The following is a 23863-nucleotide window of genomic DNA, read 5'->3' as shown; positions in this document are numbered from 1 at the left end:
TATACTGTCTCCCGGAAAGGGAGGGAGGGAGGATGACAGCCAATGCCTAATGCAAAGTGTGAATCTTTCACTTAGAGAAGATGAGGTAAGTCATGATAGCTATCTTCAAATTGTTCAGACATTGTCACAGGAAAAGGAAGAAGTTGATCTCTTCAGGGTGGCCCCAAGAGGGCCGAGCTGGTGCCCCTGGGTCCCCACCTCTCTCTCACTGAAGGAAGACTTCTAACAGAACAGCTATCAAGGGGTCATTTTCAGCAAGAAGAGGACTCCTTTTCCCTGGCACTTGGTTCTCCAATTTTGACCTGTTCACTGATCACCCATAGAGCTTGTTTTTAGAAAGCAGACACTCAAGTACCCTCTGCCAGGGACTCTCAGTAAGTGCGAAGCAGAGCCCCGGAAGCTGCGTGTATAAGCAAATGCTCCTGGGTGAACCTGAGGCAGGTGGTCTAGGGCCACACAGGGAAATACCAAATAGGCAACAACTGGCAACCCCAGGGTTAATAAGGTGGATTCCTTCATTACAGGGGAGGTTGGACTGGATGGTCCCTCTGTTACCTCCAGAGTGTCTGAAAGCAGAACTGTAAAATAAACTCTTGAGCTGCTAGGAATGTGATGGGATTGACTCTGGAAACTTCTGTGAGCTGACTGTTCCATGTGAAAAAAGAGCTGTATCACCATCTGGTGCACTGCCTGAAGGTCTTCACGTTCAGTCACCTAGAACCTTGGAAGGATTTTCTCATTGAATTCTGATACCCTCTGCCTTACAGACCAGGAATCTGACTCAGAAAGACTGGGCAGCACACACGGCCTTGGCCGCACACCCAGCAGTTCCCAGTCTACTGATTCTTATTGGATTCATATCAGCACCATGAATGCCTCACACCTGGCAGTATCTCTCCCAACCCAACTAGATTCCAAACTCAGCTTCCAATGCACGCATCCAATTAGCAAAATCTAAATCACACGTGAATCTCTGGCTAAAGTTTAGTTAGGAAAATGGGAGTTTTTCACATTCAGTATAGTTTTTCACTTTCTAGCCTCTGCCACCCAGGAAGGCATATTAGAAAACAACAACAACAAAATTGGAATAGATGCTGAGCAAACCAATCAGAATCTTGTCACATATATCTATCCCCCTTTGACCATTTTCTCCGAAACCTTCCTCTCTTACCTCTATACTACATTCTATTCCTGGAAAGAGTTGTCTGTTCCCACTGTCTCCAATGCCTAACCCCCCATCCTTCCTTTGCTCACAGAGTACGAATGCATCCCTCTCATAATCAGTTCACATCACATGACCTTTTCCGTCTCCTTGCTTTGTCATTCCCCCCCTCTTCCCCTTCCACTCCTCTTTAGCATTCTACCAGTTCTGCATTAGTACCTCACTCCTCCCAGTCTAATTATGCAGATAATCCCCCCAAACATAATCCCAGCTATAAAATCTTTCCCAGGTTTCCAACTGCATCCTGAAAGTACCCACCTGAATATAACAAGTACCTCAAATTCAACATGTTAAACTCGATACTAAAGTCATCTCACTTCCAAAATCTGTTCTCCCTCCTGCATTCTATGTCTGTGTAAACTGCACAACTATTCACCCACTTCCTGAAGTTGATTTGATTGTCCTCTTTCCCTTTCTATTCCTATATTCAGTCTGTCCCTAAGACCATACATTCAGTGGAATCCTCTTACTGAGTTTAATAGGTGCTCTTTAAAGAAAGACTTCAGACATGCTCATTCTAGCACTTTATTGGAAATTAGTTAGGTACATCAATGAAATCAGATCAACCTAAAAGCATCATTTTCACACAATAATATCCCGATAATCTGTGCTATCTTCTTACATAATTTAACAAATCCCCAGATGCTCCTTATTTCGGTCAAAGAGCTTGAGTGGTCCAGAAATCTCTCTATACATATAAATATAAATTGTAGCATTTAAAATGAACATCACTGTTTGAGTTAGTTCCAAAGGTGCTGGGAACATCTCGTACCTTGGAATGGTTGCAGTGCTGGTGGGAGGGGATGAAGGGAGTACACATTATGCAGTGGACCTAATTACAGCAGGGGCTGGGGCAGAGGGGCACACAGGGGACGGGGCGGGCGCTGGGTATCCTGAAAGCTGGCCAGGGAACTCAGCCACCCTGCATCTGCCAACACTGCTTGAGCGTCAAAGCTATAGGACGCTAATGCAGAAAGAAGCCCATCGCCCCAGCTCCCTTGGCATTGCCAAGAAATGTCAGAGCCCCTCCAAACTGCAGATTCCGGTGTCCTGGGAAGATCCACCCATCTCCCTCCCCCTGCCATGCTCAATTCCCTCCCAAATTAGACAACTCAAGGGAGTGGCACCTCAAAGAAAAGAATGTTGAGCCACATGCTGTTGGTCCCTTGGAATGATGACAGGGTGCCTTTGCTTGCCTTCATCTTAGGGGCACTGGGGAAGACTGCTCTGCCCCAGTGTCTCCCTCACCACGTTGAAGACCCTCATCAGTGGCTAGGGTCTTTGGTTCTTCAAAGCTTCTCAGCATTCAGCAGTAACACCTGTGTATCTGCTCACCAACAGCTTTAACCTCCACTAGGTCATTGGTTCTCACAACCCCATGAGGTAGGACGGGCAGGAATCATGATCCCCATTTGGAAAATAAGGAGCCTGGAACTCATAGAATTAGGTCCCTTGACCAAACTCACACCACTGGCCAGTGGCAGAATCAAAACCAGAACTCAGGTCTCCTCACATATCGAGCTCCAGTGTCCATGCTCCAAAGTCCCTCCTGCGGCTCTTCTGAGAAAGGGAAAGCAGCTGGGGGCAGGGACACTGTCCTCATCCGTCACCTGCCCCTCTTGGGAGGTTCTCAGACGGCCCTATCGAGGACAGGATGAGTCCGCATGCGATAGATGATGACCGCAGTGGCCGGGCACAGCAACAAGGAGGTCATGATGACAATGGTGGCCAGGATGATGAGGACAATGACCCAGATGTCCAGGATGTGCTTGGGGAGCACGACTTCCATGGGGACCTGGCTGACGGCATCCATGCTGCTTCACTCTGCAACAGGCAGGAAAGAGGAATTCACCATTTTGTACCACAGGAGTCAGAAGGTAGGTCACTTACCAGCTGCTGTGTACTCGTTAATGTTGCCTGATCAATAATAGTAACGGCCTCATTTACTGTGGGCTTCCTATGTGCCGGGCCCTATCCTAAGCACTTTACGTGTATTAACTCACTTAGTCCTCACTTCAACCACCAACCCTTTGAGGTAGGGACTATTATTGTCATGCTTTTTTATTTCTTGGCCTTTATCTTCAGTTATTTCCATTTTGGAGATGAAGACTCTAAAGCCTTAAAAGATGTAGATGTAGTTAATTTCCCCAAGGAAGCAAAGCCAGGTGGGTGGGACTCCAGAGTCTTCATGTTTAACTATTAAACTATCATACCACCAGTCTGTTCCCTCATCTGTAAAATGGGAAATTCATTGTTTTTGGTCCCGCACCCCTTCTCCCTTTCTCCTGGTAACAGGTCCTCCTCTTTTCTGAAGAACCTACCCTTTCTGTGTGGTTTAGTTAGGACACACACCTGAGCACAGGGAAGCACATGTGACCTAGGCTTGGCCATTACAAATCTCCATAGCCTCAATTCAGGAATAGGCAAGTGATCCAGGCTAGGTCAACCAAAGCCCTCCCAGGGCTTTTATTCACAAACTATTGGGAAGGATGATTCTTTCTGCTGGGATTGCTAAACTGAAAGGATATGAGTCTGGAAAGGATGGGCATGGGGCTATCTTGCCCACATGTGACAGCATGTCCTAGAGATGGAAAGAGAAGTGGAGTCCTGACAACCTCATTTGAGTACCTGAACCCAGCCAGTCTGACACCATCTGCAACCTCGGACAGCCCAGATATATAAGCGAATAATCCTCTAGTTTTGCTAAAGCCAGTGTCAGTTTGGTTTCTCTCACTTGCAGTTAAAAGAGTTCTGATGGATAAAGATGTAAATCAGTTGTTCCCAAACTTTTTCGATTCACAGCACCTTCAGTAATTTTCTCACAGCACTCTAGGCCAAAAGAAATACCTAGCAGTTCCATTTATTACGTAGTTAGGTTCAATTTAATAAACATTTATGTCCTAACAAATGAGTAGCTGTTTGAAAATATAATACACAGAAATTGAAAGAAAAAATTTGTATTTCATTCTTAGCCAGTTACTTACGGCATGTGTGCGACTGTGAGGCATTGCACAACTTTTCAAACTTTGGAGTCAGATGGGACGGTGCCGTGCTCACTTCCCATTCCACATTCATTTGTGTGCTGTGCTTGCAGTATCATGGCAACTGCTAAAACTCAGCATCACAAAATATAGCATCACCAAAAGGAATGTAGTATGATTAATGTTAGACTGTAAATTATCTTGAACTAGTAGTTTGCCCAACGTCTGAGAGTTGTCAAATATCAAGATTCCTGTCAAAAATTTTAAAGATCCCACAGCTCCCAGACACACACTTTTCCAATGAGTTCACTGCGGCTCCCCAGGGCTCAGCGCACAACCCGGGAACCACAGGTGCAACGTGTTCCCTGCCCAGAAGTCACAAGGCCGGAATAAACAATCTCCTACAGTTCCTTCTAGATCAAAGATTTATAATTCTGTGATTCAAGGTCCCAGGCAAAATCCCCAATTCCAGTTCTATTTCCTGCTTTTACCTAAATCAATAGCTTTTCCTTTTTAATGCCTTTGGCTCCATGCCCACTGTGGCCACATTAAGTAATTTTACTGATTACCATACCCAAGGTACAGTCTCCAAGATATGCATACATACTAGGGTGTTTGTTTCTGCGCTGTCTGCTATAGCAACCAACACAACGGAAGTATCCATAAATAGTAGAGTGTATCCATATAATGGAACACCAGGCAACAATTTTCATTCATTTGTTTAACAAATACACAGTGCTTGCTACACACCATGCACGGTTCCAAGTGTGTTACAAATATTAACTTATTTAATAGTTATTATCAAAAAGAATGATGATCTGTAGTGAGCTCCAAAATAGTCCTAAGTGGGGAAAAAAATAAAGTGCAGGATAATGTGTATAGGATAACTCCTTTGGTTCAGATTTTGTAGAATTAAGTAGATAGACAGGTGAGGATATATAAAAGTAAAATCATTTATAAGCAGAATCTGAAGAAAATGTTAATAGTGATTACCTTTGGGAGTTGGACTAGGAGTGGGAAAAGTTCCTGCTTTTCATTCTTCATTTTTTTTTATACTGTTGAGTTTTATAAACATGAGCATGTCTTACTTTTAATTTTTTTCAAGTCAACCGGTTGATGGAAAAATGGGCTTTTTTGTTTTTGTTTTTTCTTTATTAAAAAAGACTAAATACACACAAATACAATTTTCAAGCCAAATAAAATTAAAGTATGAGACTAGATTAGTGGTCACCAAATGCCATATACCGTGCTAAGTGAGAACCACCTAAGGACAGTTTAAAAAACGTTGCTTCGAGGTCCCATCACAGGCTTACTGAATTAGACTCCAGAGGGGCCTCCCCCACTCTCATTTCCCAGGTGATTTGAATGTGCAGCCCGCTTTGGGAATCCCTGATCTCTAAGGCCTCTACCACTCTTCCTAGCTCCATGATTTGGGAACTGATTCCTCCGTGCTCTGTAGCCAGTCTAAGTCAGATGCGGGCACATTCTAGGATGGAGGAGAAGCCTCTAGCGAGGCTCTCAGGGCCACAGGATTATAAGGCAGGGGGCCTGCCCCGGAGGAAGAGGCACAGGCTGGCCCTGCCTCAGCCTCAGAAACATGGTCACTTTCTCCAAGGTCTAAGGCACAGAAGCGTGAGTCACAGGAGACGCACACTGTTAAAGAGGGACAGGGGTGGGGAAAATCATTCGTTGTGGTCTCCTGATTACATCAATAGCTAGCTTGCCTTGGGCCAAAAGAACCACACAAAAGCCCTTTCCGGTAAACCCATTAACATCAAACAGTCTCTGTAACTCCAAATGCCAGGAACACATAATCTCCCTGGCTGATTTTCATAAGGAAAACCTGTCATTTACGGGAACTCAGGCTTCAGGGCTCATCCACAACCAAAAACCACTGAAGCTAGAACTAGCCTTGTTTCACAGGTGGCAAAATTGAAGCCCAAAGGTCTTCCCCCACCTTCAAGCCCACCCGCTTCCACAATGATCACTCAAAGACATAAATCTGATCAGATCACTGGCCCTAATTAAAACAAAACAGAACAAATCGATGAATAAATGAAACTTTGTCTGTAACCTGTATTCCAGACTGTACCACTATTACTTTTTCACACATGAAATTGTTTAAAACCCAGTCACAAAAACAGATAAAATTGGAGCTCCTCTAGACTGCTGGGGAGTGCTCAGCGAGAGGGGTTTGGGGTCCTATCCAGTAAGCAGAGCTGAATCCTTAGAGGCCCTAAGCACTAGAGATTAGGGTGCCCACCCCCTTCACATATATAATTCAAACTCAAATCAATACTAAACCATAACACCAAAATGTACATGTTATAATGAAATTAAAGTCATTTTTTTCTTCTAACCGAAAAGATCTGAGAACATAACTTTTCTCAGTTATTTTTCTTGTGTCCCCACTTAGCACAGCCTGCTCACTTGGTACAGCACAGCTGTTCAGCTGCTCCTTGACCCCTTGGGCTCCTCAGAACACAGATTGAAAGTCACAAGCTGTGATGTTCTCCAAGGGCCCTTCAGGGCTCTAAGGCTGGCCATACACGTGGCCAGGAGTCAGAGAGCACAGGGAGCTCCCTCTCCCTGTTTCAACCCTCTCAGTCCTCCAGCGTGTTCTCTGATGAGCTGTTCCCTCCCATGTAACAGAGGTTCCAGTAACTTCCACCTTTCCCCACTGTGAAAGAAAAGATATTTTCCCCCAAATGAGAACTACACAAACCATACGTTCAGCACCATTAATGGCATGCTAGAAGAATTGGCTTGAGAAAAAGCAGGACTCGCTGACTTCTGTTTGACCTCATCTGGCATCTGGGTGACTGGCTCCTTGTGAGGGCATAAAACTGTTTCTTGGTACATCTAATGAATAACTATAGATCAATATGCTTATTGTTTGCTTTGCAGATATATTACTTGTGATTTCTAATGAATACGTCAAGTTGGAATATGGCACAAGCCATTCATGTCACAAATGTAACCTTATCATTGATAAAAGTATAATGTTTTTATGACCACGGAAGGTAAACCAGCAGTCAGGCCTAAATTCTTGTTACTTCAAACTGGTATACTTTATCTATTTACCTCGTTAATAAATAATAAACTTTAACATATGTTCGATGTGTTTGTCTAAGAAACTATGTTAAAGTCACCCTGAGCTGACAGACAAAGGAGCCACTGGCTCCATCAGCCACTGACACCATCTAGGCCCTACACCACCTGCCCTGTGACCTGGAGACATCATGGCTCCACTTTAGACCATGAGTTTAAGCAATGGAAAAGTTAAGAATCCCAAAATGACTATTTTGTATCCATTAATAAGACTAAGTGTAAGGGCAAAAAAAGAAAAAATGGTAGTTCCTCCAAAGGAGGAAAACACTGTACCTTCTGCAAAAGTGGGAAATTCATCCCATCTATCAAGTAGTCTGTTTGGTCCAGTCTAGGAAGGAAAGCAGAGGTTCCCTGCTGCCTGCTTCAGAAACATCAAATTTTACTTTTGGGACCATTTTTCTTAAGTAACTGAAAGTTCTTTTACAAAAAAAAAAAGAATCCTTCCAGTCAGTTCTACCATATGGCAAATTTTCTAGTGCCAACAAAAAAATATACATTTCATAAATTAAAATTTCCTACAAGTCAGGAGTTTTAGAATAACCAAATTCAAAGTGACTAATCTGTGCTATCTATCTACCTTTCAATTATGAGACTCACTCCCCAACAAATAACTTTTACCTCTCTGACAGAGCACTAATAGTTTTTGGTTGAGCACTCTCAGGACTAGTAACTGTCTAGGGTGTTCATTCATTCGTTCACTTGTTAAGTACTTGCTATATACAAGACACTCTCTTAGGAGTTACTATTATTTACTCAAAAGACATGACTCTTTTAATTCCAAGGAGCACAAAGAAGTTAAGTATCCCTCCCCTTAAACACAGAATTACACAAGCCAGCATGTGTTTAACAAATACCAACTGCTAAGGACTGTCCTAGGCCTTGTCCCATACATTAATTTATTTAAACTTCACAGTAATCCTGTGCAGGATATATTATTTTACAGATGTGGAAACTAAATCTGACAGAGGTTAACTGGCTTGTGATCATAAAATTAGTAAACGGGATTCAAACTCAGGTCTCCTGACCCTGTATTCACCACTATGTACAGCTACCTCCAAAGCACCCACACAGACCCAGGAGTATGAACAGGGAGATGCCAGATCCATAGCTCTCTTTTAAGCCCAGGTCAGACTATTACTGTTTTTGGTCAAAGGGCATTCTAGATTTAGAGAATTAAGAAAAGGTATGCACAGAAATAGAGCAAACAATCCTAAAATGTGTATGGAACCAACAAAAGATCCTGAGTTGCAAAGCAATCTGGAGAGAGAACAAAGCTGGAAGCATCATGCTCCCTGATTTCAAACTATATTACAAAGCCACAGTAATCACAAAAACATGGTATTGGCATAAAAACAAACAGATCAGAGAGCCCAGAACAGAATAAGACCACACATATACAGTCAATTGATTTACTACAGAGGGGGCAAGAATACACAATGGGGAAAGGACAGTCTCTTTAACAAATGGCATTGAGAAAACTAGGCAGCCACATGCAAAAGAATGAAATTAGATTACTATCTTACAACATGCATAAAAATTAACTCATACTGGATTAAACGCCTGAAACCATAAAACTCCTAGAAGAAAACATAGACAGTAAACTCCTGTACATTTGTCTTGGGAAGGATCCTTCGGATCTGACTCCAAAGGCAAGGGCATCAGAAGCAAAAATAAACAATAAAAAAACTACATTAAACTAAAAAGCTTCTGCACAGCAAAGGAAACTATCAACAAAATAAAAAGGCAACCTATTGAATGGGAGAAAATATTTGCAAAGCATATATCCAGTAAGGGGTTAACATTCAAAATATATAAAGAACTCATACAACGCAACAACAACAACAAAAATCTGATTTAAAAAATGGGCAGAGGATCTGAATAGACATTTTTCCAAAGAAGACAAACAGGTGGCTAACAGACACATGAAAATATGCTCAACATCACAACTCATCAGGGAAATGCAAATCAAAACCGCAATGAGATATCACCTCAACCTGTTAGAATGGCTATTACAAAAAAGACAAGAAATAAGTGTGGGCAAGGATGTAGAGAAAAGGGCACCTTTGTACACTGTTGGTGGGAATGTAAATTGGTGCGACCACTATGGAAAACAGTATGGAGCTTCCTCAAAAAATTAAAAATAGAACTACCATATGATCCAACAATTCCACTTCTGGGTATTTAGCCAAAGAAAACAAAAACACCAATTTGAAAAGATATATGCAGCCCTGTGTTCATTGCAGCATTATTTTTAATAGCCAAGATATGGAAACAAACTAACTGTCCATCAGTGGATGAATGGATAAAGAAGGGGAGGTGTATATACACAATGGAATACTACTCAGCCATAAAAAGAATGAAATCTTGCCGTTTGTGACAATGTGGATGGACCTTGAGGGTATTATGCTAAGTGAAATAAGCCAGTCAGAGAAAGACAAATACCATTTCATTTCATTTATATGCGAAATATGAAAAAACAAATGAACAAACAAAACTAGACTAAACCAAACCAATAGATACAGAGAAGAGATTGGTGGTTGCCAGAGGGAAGAAGTGTCAGAGAGTGGGTAAAATGGGTGCAAGGGGTCAAGAGGTACAAACTTCTAGTTACAAAATAAATAAGTTGTGGGGATGTAATATACCGCACGATAACTATAGTCCAGAGTATTGTATTGCATATTTGAAAAGTGATAAGAGAATAAATCTTAAAAAACCTCTCATCACAAGAAAAAAATTTGTAACTTTGGTGACTAGATGGTAACTAGAATTATTGTGATGATTATTTCACAGCATATACAAATTTTGAATCATGTACACCTGAAATTAATATAATATCATATGCTAATTACACCTCAGTTTAAAAAAAGAGAGATGCAATCTACAAAGATCAGGACTTCCACTTCTGTTAACGACAAACTAGATAATTTCGACCAATCTTCTTACTGAGGACTGGAAAAATTAGGCCCCCCAAAAATCTGCTCAAAGGCACTAAGAAGTAGCAAAATAATGAAGAATTACCAGGCTAAGATCTGGAAGAAGACAGAAATTCAGGGAGGTGAGCCTGGCATGTGAAGCAGCATTTCTGTTAGTGGAGGATAGAGGCTAAGCAGTGTTTCTGACAGACTCAAAAGTACAAGACTCCCAAGACAGAGAAAGCAAAACCCCTGCATTTTGAGTTTGGACTTCAAAGAGCACTCTTAGTGCTAAGAGTGAACAAGAAGTATACCAATCCCGGAGACTGCAACCCCAGCTTTGAATCTTCACAGTCCCTGAAATTGAATTAAGTTTGTTCCAGATCACTAGTACCTTCAGGTCCTTGGCAGAAGCAAACTTACATCCTCTCTAGAGGAGATAACATCACAATTCAAACTTTCATTCAAATTTCAAATTTTTTATTCAAATGTCCAATCATGACCAAAAATAAGCAGCAGTGAAAAAAGGCAAGATGCCTAGAATGGAACCATCAGAAACAACAGACAACAGAAAAAGATTTACAGGGCTTCCCTGGTGGCGCATTGGTTAAGAACCCACCTGGCAATGCAGGGGACACGGGTTCGAGCCCTGGTCCGGGAAGATCCCACATGCCGCAGAGCAACTAAGCCTGTGCGCCACAACTACTGAGCCCTCATGCCACAGCTACTGAAGCCCACATGCCTAGAGCCTGTGCCTTGCAACAAGAGAAGCCACCACAATGAGAAGCCCGTGAACTGCAATGAAGAATAGCCCCCACTCACCACAACTAGAGAAAGCCCACGCTCAGCAACGAAGACCCAACGCAGCCAAAAAAAAAAAAGAAAAGATTTACAGGGGCTCCAGACATTGGAGTTGTCAGACAGACACACACTTTAAGTAACCCTGATTACTATGTTTGAGGACAAAATAACACAAGATTGAAAATTTTCACAGAGAACTGGAAACTATAAGAAAGAACACAACAGATTTTTGAAAAGAACAAAATAGAAATTCTGGAACTGAAGAAAACAGTTAATTGAAAGAAAAAAACCTCAATGAATGGACTTAACAGCAAATGAAGCATAGCTGAAAAAAGAATTAGTGAAATGGAGGATCAGAGAGAAAATATAATGATGCAGACAAATAAAAGGGTGAAAAATACAGAAAACTGGGTAAGGGGTATAGAGGAAACAGTGACACAATACAACATACACGTAACTGGAGTCCTAGAAAGAGAGAAGAGAGAATGGGGCAGAAACAACATTAGAGAAAGAAAGAACTAAGCTGATGAAAGACATCAATTCACAAACTAAAGAAGCCCCATGAAGTCCTAGCCAGATAAATAAAATGAAATCCATAGTTAGGTGCATTATAGTAAATCTGCTGAAAGCCAGAGACAAAGAGAAAAAAAGATTATCTTCAAATGAAAACCAGTTAGACTGAGAGCTAACTTCTCAACAGAAACAATGTAATCTAGAAAGCAGAATGATTTCTTTAAAGTGAACAAAAATAACTGAAAAGTATTAAGATGAAATAAAATTTCGGATAAAAATACAGGATTTAAATATTCAATAACAGTAAATAAATAGCAGAAGAAACAGAATTAAAGTGGTCTGATTTTCTGGCATTGTCTGGGAAAGGGCAAGATAACCAAATAACATTGGACTTTGTTAAATTAAGGATGTATATTGTAATCTCTAGGGTAGCCATTTAAAAGTAGCAAAAGGGTACATGATTTTCAGAGAAAACAAGAAAAAGGGGGGGAAACAGAAGAGGTGGGACAAATAGAAAGCACATAAAAAGATAGTAAATTTAAACCCAAACTAACAAAAACTATCAGAGCATATAAAAATATAATTTTTTTTTACAAGAGACACATGGGGATTCAGAAATGTTGAAAGTAAATGGAAACAAAAGAAATACCATCTATCACAAATTTTGGAAGCTAGTAGAGCTATCTTATCATCAGACAAAGTAGACTTTTAGGCAAAAAGTATAACTAGAGATGCCAAAAGATAATATGATTTTTAATTTTAATATACCTAATCTCAGAATTATAAGGAGAAATGGACAAATTTACAATTATAGTGGGAGAGTTCAACACATCTCTCTCAAATACTGACGGAACAAAAAGATTTTAGAAATCACCTAAGGACACAGAAAACTTCTTAAATTAGTAGTTTTCTATAATATATAATTTCAAGTAGAAAAACTAATTTAAAATAAAAAGTTAACATTTAGATTTTTTCCTCTATGAATAACTATATATTCATTAATGGTATTGGAAGAGAATAACTTGGGGAGTAATTATATTAGAATAAAGGGAAGCATAACGTATTGCATTCAAAAAGCAAGTTCAAAGCAGAGTAGTTTTAGTGTAGGAACAAGTAAGTTTTAGAACTTATTTCATACATTAAGTCATTTGACCTGACTCAGAAAATAGAGAGCTGGCTCTAGTATGCTCCAGTTACAACTGTAAATAGGCTATTTCTGTAAAGCAATGACAGTAAGCAGAATTCTAAGGTGGCTTCCATAATCTCCGTTCCCTGGTGTTACCCTGTGATTAGGTTAGGTCACGTAACAAGGGTGAAGGGATTTTGCAGATGTAATTAAGGTTCTAGAATTGCTTACTTTAAAGTAATGGAAAAGATTACCCTGGGTGGGTCTGACTTAATCAGGTAGAAGTCCTTTAAAAGAGGGCTGAAGCTTTCCCTAGGTCAAAGATACTCTTCTGCTGGCCTTGAGTTGCAAGAAACAAATCTACCCACAGCCTGAAAGAGCTTGCAGGCAGATTCTGCCCTAATGGATCCCCCAGATGACAATGAGGTCTGGCTGACACCTTGACTGAAGCTCTGTAAGGACCCAGCTAAATTGTGCTTGCAATCCTGACCCAAGGAAACTGTGAGATTCTGAATGTATGTCTTAAGCCACAAAATTGTGGTAATTTGTTATGGTAGCAATAGAAAACTAATACAGCAATACTGTATCCTACTGGGTTTGTTCCGTGGAGGTGAAACTTCTACAAAGTAATGGTATTCTAGAAATCTACACAGAATTTAGACACTATCTAGTTTAAACCACATAATCTACCTTCCATTTTACAGATGAAGCACATGACTTGCCCAGGGTCACATAGCAAGTTAATGGCAGGACCCAGGGGAGAACTCAGGCCTCCTGATTCGCAGTGCTCTTTTCAATTCCATCACTATCCTGTTTCAGATGGGAGCTGGGAGAAGACGGTGGGGCATTGGGTTGGAGAGAGCAGTGATAGAGAATAAACTAATATAATGAATGAGAGCCAGCCAGGCTTCTTTTTTTTTTGTATTGAAGTATAGTTGATTAACATTAACAATGTTAACAATGTTGTGTTAATTTCTGCTATACAGCAAAGTGATTGTTATACATATATATATATTCTTTCTTAAAATATTCTTTTCCATTATGGTTTATCATAGGATACTGAATATAGAGTTCTCTGTGCTATACAGTAGGGCCTTGTTGTTTATTCATTCCATGTATAATAGCTTACATCTGCTAACCCTAACCTCCCTCCCCCAATCCCCTCCCTCTTGGCAACCACAAGTCTGATTTCTATGTCCATGGTCTGTTTCATTTGTGTCATATTTTAGATTCCACATATAAGTGATATCATATAGTATTTGTCTTTCTCTTCTGACTTACTTCACCTAGTATGATAATCTCTAGTTGCATCCATGTTGCTGCAAATGGCATTATTTCATTCTTTTTTTATGGCTGAGTAGTATTCCATTGTATATATGTACCACGTTTTCTTTATTCATTCATCCGTCAGTGGACATTTAAGTTGTTTCCCTGTCTTCGCTATTGTGAATAGTGCTGCTATGAACAGAGGGGTGCGTGTATCTTTGGGGATTAAAGTTTTGTGCGGATATATGCCCAGGAGTGGGATTGCTGGATCATATGGTAATTCTATTTTTAGTTTTCTGAGGAACCTCTATACTGCTTTCCATAGTGGCTGGTACAGGCTTCTCGACTGTACCTTTTTTACTATATAAAAACCTAAGGGGACCTTTAGGCCCAGAGCCCTAAACAATTTCCCCAAAGGTGAGGCAGGGAGATAGTTTTCCAGGACCACACACACACAAACACACACACACCAAGAGCAAAGCAAAGCAGTGTCCTGTCAGAAGCACTCATGGATATAGTTCCAGCGTTTGTATTTCATCCCTTTGACTTAAGGTCCAAATGCAGATCAACCCAGTGAAGAACGTAATGACTAAGCCTTGTAACTTATTTATTCCTCACCTTGGGTAAGAACATCAGAGAAGAGAGGGAGAGACAATGGAATCCTACTTGTAGTGGGAGATTCCACCAAATTGGGAAAAAAAAAAGCCAACATGCATAGAGGACAAAAGACTAGGAGAGGAATGGACTTTGCCTGGGTTCCAGCTCTGCCCCAGCACTGATTTTACCCAACACAGCTCCGTTCTCCTCACAGATTGCCTTCCCTCTCTACTCAGTGGTATAGGTACTGAATAAACATTTCTTAAGTCAGCAAAGCCCCAAGCTCCTGTAATCTGGTAAGGTGATGGAAGCTCTTAGAGTAGAGAGAATACTTGGAAACAGCAGGGAATTAGCTCCTAAACACGCAGACTGCAGAGCAGTGTTAGAAGCCCAGTCTTAGAGGCCAGTCGGCTTGGATTTAAACGTGGCTGTACCACTTTCTAGCTCACCTACCTTGTATAAGTTACTTTAACTTCCTAATGCTTCCATTTACTCAGCTGAAAACAAAAACAAAAATGGGAAAGTAATAGTATCTGCCTTGTAGGGTTAGGAGAACTCCATGAGATAATCACATATAGTACTTAGCAGTGTTCTGACAAACAGTAAGCACTCTACAAATGTCCGTCCTATGGTTAATAATTCCTGACCATAGGGACTCTCTGCAAATATCCACCCCTTTGGCTAGAGTTTGTTAGCATCCCTAACTTGGACTGTGTCTTTGCTTTATCAACAAAGAAGATAGATGCTTAATCCATATTAACAATTTTTCTAAGGGAACGCTATTTATTTATTTATTTATTTATTTATTTTTTTGGCTGTGTTGCGTGTTCGTTTCTGTGCGAGGGCTATCTCTAGTTGCGGCGAGCGGGGGCCACTCTTCATCGCGGTGCGCGGGCCTCTCACTGTTGCGGCCTCTCGTTGCAGAGCACAAGCTCCAGATACGCAGGCTCAGTAGTTGTGGCTCACGGACCTAGTTGCTCCGCGGTATGTGGAATCTTCCCAGACCAGGGCTCGAACCCGTGTCCCCTGCATTGGCAGGCAGATTCTCAACCACTGTGCCACCAAGGAAGCCCAGCAATTTTTTTTTAATCAACCAGCAGCAGCACTGGTTAAGCTGACCTATTTCTCCAGTCCAAGTATGAAGCTAGTAGAGTAGCAATTCATTCTAATTCAGTAAACATTTATGGCACTGTGATTAACACTGGGGAGTGGGTGTGGAGATAGAGAGAAATACAGTGTTTTCCCTTAGGAGGCAGAGAGAAATACAGTGTTTTCCCTTAGGAGGCTCAGGCTCTTCTGAAGGAAAAGACATGAATTACAATACAAGGCAGAAAAGTGGACTAAAGGTACAAACTACATGCTATCTCCAAGGAGGAAAGAAGTACAGTACTTGATTTGAATCCTGCTTTCCACCCTTAGAAGTATGACTTTGGACAAGTTATTTAAAAACGCTAAACCTGTCTTCTCATCTTTAAAATAGGGACACTAAAAGCACTGCACTGTAATATCCTATTGCGAGGATAAAGTGAGATAATATGTATGGAGTCCTGGAAAATAACAGATGCTCAAAAAAATATTAATCCTCATGCCTTCATTTTTGTCTAAGTAAAATCGAAGACAAAAAAGGGGGCTTTTGATATGGACTTTGAAGGTAAGTAGGAGTTCAAAAGAAAGAAATATGGGGAAAGGCAAGATCAGTAGAATAAACATCATCAACAAAGCCCAGAGCTGATGAGATACTTGGTGTGTTGGGAGCACATATAGTCCTGGTGGCTTGGGCAAGAAACTTAACCTTTTAAAGCTCCAGTTTCATTTGTAAAATGGGAATAATAATAACTATTAATAGTGACTTCTTCATAGTGATGCCATGGAAGTTGAATGAGCTAATGCACATAAAGCACTTGGACAATGCCTGGTACACAGTAAGGGCTTCATAAATGTTAAGCTGAGCTAGTGAACACAGCTCCCAAACTCACACAAAGTTCAGAGGCTCCACCATTAGTTTGGGCACCATGCCTGCTCTGCGACTGATCTAGGAAACTGTAGTGATAGTTTCATAAACAAACAGCCGTTGATGTCTGTCCCAGCTTTGACCTTCCACCAGAAATGCACACTCTCCACATCTGAACTGCAGCTAACAGTTAACTTTTGAGAGACTGCCAGTGGTTATCCAACCAGTTTTACCACCAAGGAGTTCTCCAAGGAAGAATGCAATAAAAGAAATGACTTCCTGATGGCAGGCAAACTTAATTATGCCGGAGTGGGAGAAAAGGCAGATAGAGGCAGGTGGCTTCCTGCAGGTGTGGCCCTAGTCCGGCACTGCCAGAGCTCTGAGCAGACAGCGCTGATGATTCCTTTCCACTAGACACGGAGGCCAGGGAGGAGGCAGCCAGAACCAGCTCTGAGTCACTCAGGCTGGAGGCGTCTCTTGAAGCAGCTTGCAGAATGTGAACAATGAGGTAATGGTTCACAGGGGAGTAGACTAGGGGCTTTACCAGCAAGGCCCAGTTTATAGCACCTCTTCCTAAGGCTCTACCCTCTGAAAGAGCTGGTGAGATTGTCAGAAAAGAATGGAGCATTTAGGCCAGACAGAGAGGGCAACTCATGTACCAAGAAGGGACCCCACTGGCCACCTAGTAGCCTGGGGTACCTAGTGACCTGTGTCCCAAGCGCTGTTCCATTTCAAGACCTTTGCGCTTGCTGTTCCCTCTTCTTAAAATGCTCTTGCCGCCGGATCTCTTCAATATCCAGTGTCTCAGTGGCCGTGATCTCAACTTAAATGCCACCTCTTTGGAAAAGCCTTTCCAGACCCACCCTATTAAATTACCATCTTATCCACCAGCCATTCTCTATCTCATACCTTGTTTTATTTTCTTCATAGACTTTTCACAGCCTGAAACTAGCTTGTTTGTTTGCTTGTTTGTTTGTTTTTATTGGCCATCTTTGCCTACTCAAAGTACAGTGCAAGTCCTAGGAGAGTAGATGCATCATCTCTTGTTCTCTGCTGTTCACTTAGTGCCCATCACAGGCTCTGCTCTGGCACACAGTAGTGCCCAATGAATGTGAGATTGACAAAGAAATGAATATGGACAGACTGGGGAACTTTAGATTTGAGCTTAACTCCTAGAACTTAGTTAGTGGGGGAGGTCCAGAAAGGATCCTCATCCCTGTAGAAGTTCAATGACCTTGAAGTCAGAACCTTATCTCTTTTTTTTTTTTTTGCGGTACGCGGGCCTCTCACTGTTGTGGCCTCTCCCGTTGCAGAGCACAGGCTCCGGACGCGCAGGCTCAGCGGCCATGGCTCACGGGCCCAGCCGCTCCACGGCATGAGGGATCATCCCGGACCGGGGCACGAACCCGTGTCCCCTGCATCGGCAGGCGGACTCTCAACCACTGCGCCACCAGGGAAGCCCCCAGAACCTTATCTCTTGAATAAAATAACACCTTCTGACTTGATCTCTGTACACTGAGGAAGGATTATGGGGCCTCTTTCTTTCCCAGTCCACCTTGTACATGCAAGGCAGAGGAGCACTGGCCTTTCAGAATAATGTCCTCTAGGCTTCCCACCTACTGACTTGCTTGGGCTGGTGAGTCAAATTCAGGTTTTGATTCCCTGTGTTCAGGGGCTGGGCATTGAGGTGGATGTGTAGGGGTTGGGGGGTTACTGCCCGGAGTATGGACTTTTCTCTCTCTGTTCTCCAAAGAGGACAGAGAGGCTGATAAAAGGGAAGGGGATTTCTCACAACAAGTCCAGTGTGAGAAGGCCATCCCAGCTTCACATTTACTCTTGGAAACAGTGTTATGTAATAGTTAGCCTCAAGTATTTACCAACTCAGCAAGGAGTCCATTTCACCAGGGACCTTTGTTCCAAAGAAAGGGGCCAGTGGAAGGACACACAACTATCAAAAATGTGAAATAAAGCAAATCAGAGGACTTTCTCCAATGACCCGAGGTCCCTGAGGAGCACTCTGTTCTCATTTTACTCCAGTTGGCTTCTATCTCCTCCAAAATTCTTAACAGTCTAAAGACTTGTTCCCTGCCTGAGTTTCTATCTGCTCTCTGTGGCTGGAAAAATGGAAAAACACCAGGATATTTCAAAGAGATCAGAAAGCAGCCAGAGCTGTTCAAGACTGCACATACCATCTGACCCGGCCAATAACAGAGTCTTAGAAACCAACAGGGAGCCAGCAGAGGAGAAACCCGGGCCAAATCCACAGCATCCTGTTTAAGCCTCTACCATCCATCATTGTTATTTGCCAGTGACTAAGTGCCTGCTGCTGCTGGGCTAACAAAGGAGACCTCCATGAGATCGGCTCTCGGGGGGCTGGGGGGTGGAGGGGTGTCAGTGATAGAGCTGCAAGGGCACCACGGTGGTGCGAATCCCCTGCCAAGCTGTGTGATCCAGAACAAGTCCCTCTGCTGAAGTGGACCTTGCTGTGTATGGTAGGTAGAATAATGACCCCTCAAAGATGTGCATATCCTGGTCCTCAAACCTTAAATATGAACAAGGAAGCATGGCTCAGAGGGAGGAGTCAGGGGAAGAGGCAAAGGGACTCTGCAGCAGTGATTAAAGTTAAGGCCTCTGAGATGGGGAGATTATCCTGGATTACCCAGGTGAACCCGGTCTAATCACATGCGTCCTTAAAAGTGAAGCGGAAGGCAGCAGAGTCAGAGAAAGGACCTGACTGGCTGTTACTTACTCTGAAGATGGAGGAAGGGGGCTATGCGCCAAGGAATGCAGTGGCCTGAGAAGCAGGGAATGGCCGGCCCTCAGCTTGCAGCCAGCAAGAAAACAGTGACCTTGGTCCTACAACCACAGGAACTGAGTTCTGCCAGCAACTCAAATAAGCAGGGAACCAAGTCTCCCCTAAAGACTCCAGAAAGAAACGCAGGCTGAGGATGCCTCAATTTATTCTAGGTAGATCCATACTAGATGTATGATTGCTAGAACTGTAATACAATATATTTGAAGCCATTAAATTTGCGGTAATTTGTTACAGCATTAGAAAACGAATGCAGGGTGTGATCCTCAGTAAGTCCCTCTTTCAAAGTGAGCTTCAGTTTCCTGTAGGTCAATAGGAGAGGATGGACAAGGTGACCCCTAAGGGGCCAGCTCTCAAAGACTGACTCTGCTCCCCGGAGAGCTCCGCCCCAGGTCAAGATGGTGTGTTGGGGTGAAAACCATTAAAGAAAACATAGAGAAGAGTGAGGGAAAAAGAAGATTAATCTTTAAAAAGCCCCAGGGTGTTTCCTAAGATGCCACCCAGGGCACTCAAAAAGAAAGGTCTCCTGTTTTGCCCCTCGTTACTTCCTTGACCATACATATCCCAGAGGAACAAAGTGGGAAGTCTGAGAGGGCTAGACAGACGCTTCACAATCAATCCGTAGAGGCTGTCCAGAGCACCGTGTTAAGAAGGATTCTCCTGCCCTGTGGAGGTTTGTTGAAAAGTCCTGGGTATCAGTGTCAGCCTGGGGCAGGGAATTAGGAGGAGTGATGTGTGTGACAGATATGTGTCATCGTTAATTGAAACTGATTTGGGGAACCCAGTTGTTTTCTCTGTCTTTCCTTCTCCCTCCTCCATTTCTTTTCCCCTGGTCCTACGTAGTGGGTTATGAGCAATTCACATGCCCAATCAGCCAACCAGGGTCCAAATCAACAAAATAAGGAAGCTGTATCTACACACAACTAAGTAGTTTAAAGTCACACAATTTAGTCACTGAATCTGTTTTGCTGTTGTTTCATGTGCCAGGCAATTATAATTCTGACCTGTTGCCCTTCCTTAGTTAAGGCTAAGAGTTGCCCTAAGTCTTAGCCTTTACTCCCAGAGGTACACCACTCTCACTTGAGGTTCACTGTCTGTTTCCCTAGTGAGTTGGAAGGGTACTAGGGTCCGCAGTGATTCACTAGTCCAGTGGCTGCCAAATTCTCACTTAACTCCCCCAGGTCACCCTGTGAGTAAATGGCAGAGGCAAGATCTGAATCCAGATCCCCCCAACTGCAATGAGGTTCAGAGCACGGGCCCTGGAGCCAAACTGCCTGGGTTCAAATTGCAGCTCTGCCACTTACTTCCTGTGTGATCATGCGTGAGTTACTCTCTCTGGATCTCAGTTTCCTCATCTATAAAATGGATGCAGTGATGGTCCCTACCTCAGAGGATTATGGTAAATATCATAGCATTATGTAAAATGCTTAAAATAACGCCTGGCTAATAGCAAGCACTCGATAAATGTCAAGTATGATTATTATTACATTATTCAGCTTACCTGGCCAATCAGGGAGGGGGTCAGCAATGTGTGGTAATACCAACATTTACTCTTATAAAGTGTGAGTGCGAGTACACGTGTGTCTTTGATACCACTGCCAATAGTGGCAGTGTAAGACAATCAAGATAAAGATCCTCTTTCCTTGGAAATATTTCCTGTGTTTTTATGCTTTAATCCACGGAGAAGAAACAGAAGCACTTTTCTTTTTCTTTTCTTTTTTTTTTTGCACTTCATGTATTTATTTGAAACTTTGTACATGTCTCACTAAAGCATTCTAATATTTCGTTAGAGTGTGATAGGCAGTATAGCAGGCACCTCTGTGTAGGGGAACAGAACATGTATTACAAATATACCGTGTTTCACTGAGCCTTCCCCTGGAAGAGCAGACTCTACACTTTCTGGCGGTATTTTTTTTTTTTTTAAAGTCCTGTAGGTATTATTTCCTCTAGAATATGTTCTTTTATTTTACCTGATAGTCGACAAGGTGGATCTTTGCGGGGGCCTCTTTTAGAAACGCCACAAGAAGGACCAGGTGCACCCACTACATTCACCAGAATGGTCGGTTACCCATTCTCTAGCTACTGCTAACAAAAATTGCTGGTGACTCATTTTATTCTGAGAAGCACTTTTCTTTAAAAAAAAAAAAAAAAAAAGGATCAGAATATGGCTGGGAAAGCATCTGAGGCTGTAACTACCTCTTTACCCCCTTGGTCTGGCACCCATGGGCCCAATATGTGACCCAACCACACTTGGTCCCCAGAGTCTCTGATTTGTTTTATGTCTCAAACACCTCACCACGGCTCAGTGATTCTCAGGCTGGGCCAGAGAAAGGGAATCCCCAGACGTTTTATGGGACGGCGGAGCCCACAGCACTGACGCTCTGAGAGGTCAGTGTTTGGAAGATCTGATGGGGCATGAGTTATAACCCCCGTGGCAAGATTCATAACCCCGAGACAGCTGGAAACAGGAGGTCTCGGTTGGAGCAGAGAAACGCTTCTCCTTGGCTGTTTTTGGTTGTTGTTATGACAGAAGTACATGATGTCCTGAGGCTCAGCTGGGCTGTCTCGTATGTGCTCAGAGGATTGCTGAGTGCCCTGAATAACCCCCAAAGCACATCCCCCTTAACCACAGACACCCAACTGTTCCACCTCCACTTCCTCATTTTATAGGTGGGGGAAGCAAGGTCCAGATAGGGAAACCCCTCAAGGTAACTCAGTGTCTCCTGACTCCCCGGGAAAGGTTCACCCAACCCCCAGCCCCACCCTATTCAAGCGTTCACAATCCTTCCGGACTATGGACTATTCACCCACCACACTGGGCCCACAGATCACAGCAGATGGTCAGGGAATCTTTCACCCTTGAATAACTGAGCAGCTCTCAACACTACAGCCTAGAGCTTTGAGGGAATCTATAGACAAATGTGAGACTCGAGCTCCCAGGTGCCAACAAGACTAAAACGAGTCAAGAAGAAACAAGCGGAGCTGCATGCATAAGAGCCCAGCCTGGCCACTGAATCCAAAAAACAACCTTGACAGTTGTATGGTTTTTAACGGTTTACATCTCTCTCTCACTCAGCAGGCAGTATCGATCGCCGGTTCACCAGACCCTGTGCCAAGCGCTGAGGATGCGAGACAGTCCCTACACTCAAGGAGTGTAGACAGTCCCTACACTCAAGGGGGTTCAGGGGTGCAAGAGAACTGGCAATTGGAACAACCAAGTCCTAAGCGGCAGGAGGAGGGAGCTTGGGAGGAAGGCTTCTCTCCGAGTTACTTTGCACGTTCCCTTTTCATTTGATCTGTATGCAAAAGGTATTTTCTCCATTTCACAGAGAAACTGCTCGTGACAGACCAGGGCTGGAACCCACCACCCCTGACTCCAAACCCCTGGTGCCCTCCACGCAGGACTTTGAGAAAAGTAAGACAGATAGCCTGCTGCTCTGGGTGGTGCAAAGACCCAAACTGCCGGCACAGCGCCCACAGCGGTGCTCAGGCTGGGGAGCTGAGCCCTGACGCCGCGCCTGGAGAGCAGAGGTAGCAGAGCCTGCTGGAGGAGGGGTCGCGCTCCCCAACCCCGGGCAGGAGCAGGGAAACGCGAGAGAGGCCCGTTTCCGGTGGGGTTGGGAGCCCACCCATCCAAGCTCCGGCCTCCGGAGAGGCCCAAGATCGAGCGCCGAAGGTCTTTGGAACTTAGGGGCGGACAGAAGGAGAAAAGAGAAAAGCAAAAGTGATGAAGGGGGAGAAATGTGGAAGAAAAGCGGGCAGTTGGGAGGGCACTGGGGTAGAGGCAGCACGAGAGCCAGAGTCCCAGGCACTACACTTAATAACCCCACTCACCCTGGATCCGCACAGCTCCTTTGAAAACCCACGGCCCCCGCCGCTGCTGGATCGTGCCAGGTCTGCGAAAAGTTCCTGGGGTGGAGGCAGCCGGAACGCTTCTCCAGGTCTCCTCGGACGGTACGGGTCCTAGCAGTGGGATGCGACCCCTAGCCCTGGGATCTCGGCCCCGAATGTGCCCCGTAGCTCCAAGCCCCGGGCAGGCGGGAGCGCGCAGCAGTGGCCGGGACGCGCGGCTGGGCACGGGGCACGCTCTGCTCGGGTGGCTCTGGAGGCTCTGGAATGCGCGGCCGCCAGGGACCGCCCCCGGAACGCGGGGGCCTCGGCAGCTGCAGCCCGGCTCAACTCCTCCCCCTGCCTCCCCAGCGGGCTGCACAGGAAAGAAGAAACCGAGTCTTGGGGTTCCGAGAGTGCCACTTGTCACGCACTCGCCTTGTGACCTTAGCAATCACTTCTGTCGAGGGTCTCCACTCTCTTGTATTGTAAACAGAGAGAATTGACCTAAAATGTGTCCTCTGTGATCCTTTCCAGCTGTAGTCTTACACATGGGAAAGTCTAGCCCTTTGGTTGGAGTTTGCTTTGGAAGGAGGTTTGAATGGAGGAGCAGAACTCAAAGCTCCTCCTTTGCAATGTACTGAGCATAGGATCCTTAACAAGAGGCTTCACCTCGCTGACTGTTGCATTCTCTGTAAAATGAGGACAGGAACACCTGTCTCCCAGTCGTGTTGTGAGGACAG

At 43.7% G+C, this 23863-nt stretch overlaps 1 protein-coding gene across 1 annotated transcript; it reads right to left on the bottom strand.

Moving 5' to 3' along the window:
• Nucleotides 1–1731: 1731 nt before the first annotated feature.
• On the bottom strand, nucleotides 1732–23400 carry SMIM3 (small integral membrane protein 3). Its single transcript, XM_022590164.3, has 2 exons — nucleotides 23127–23400; nucleotides 1732–3046 (listed from the first exon to the last, which is right to left on the bottom strand). The coding sequence occupies exon 2, from the start codon at nucleotides 3033–3035 to the stop codon at nucleotides 2853–2855; it is 183 nt and encodes a 60-aa protein (XP_022445872.1). The 5' UTR covers nucleotides 3036–3046; nucleotides 23127–23400; the 3' UTR covers nucleotides 1732–2852.
• Between the last annotated feature and the right edge of the window lie 463 nt (nucleotides 23401–23863).

Source organism: Delphinapterus leucas, chromosome 3 (assembly GCF_059928025.1).
Source record: "Delphinapterus leucas isolate spDelLeu-1000000601 "Yukka" chromosome 3, BTC_Dleu_Yukka2, whole genome shotgun sequence".
In the NCBI taxonomy this organism is placed as follows: domain Eukaryota; kingdom Metazoa; phylum Chordata; class Mammalia; order Artiodactyla; family Monodontidae; genus Delphinapterus; species Delphinapterus leucas.
This window is presented reverse-complemented; position numbering and strand designations above follow the sequence as displayed.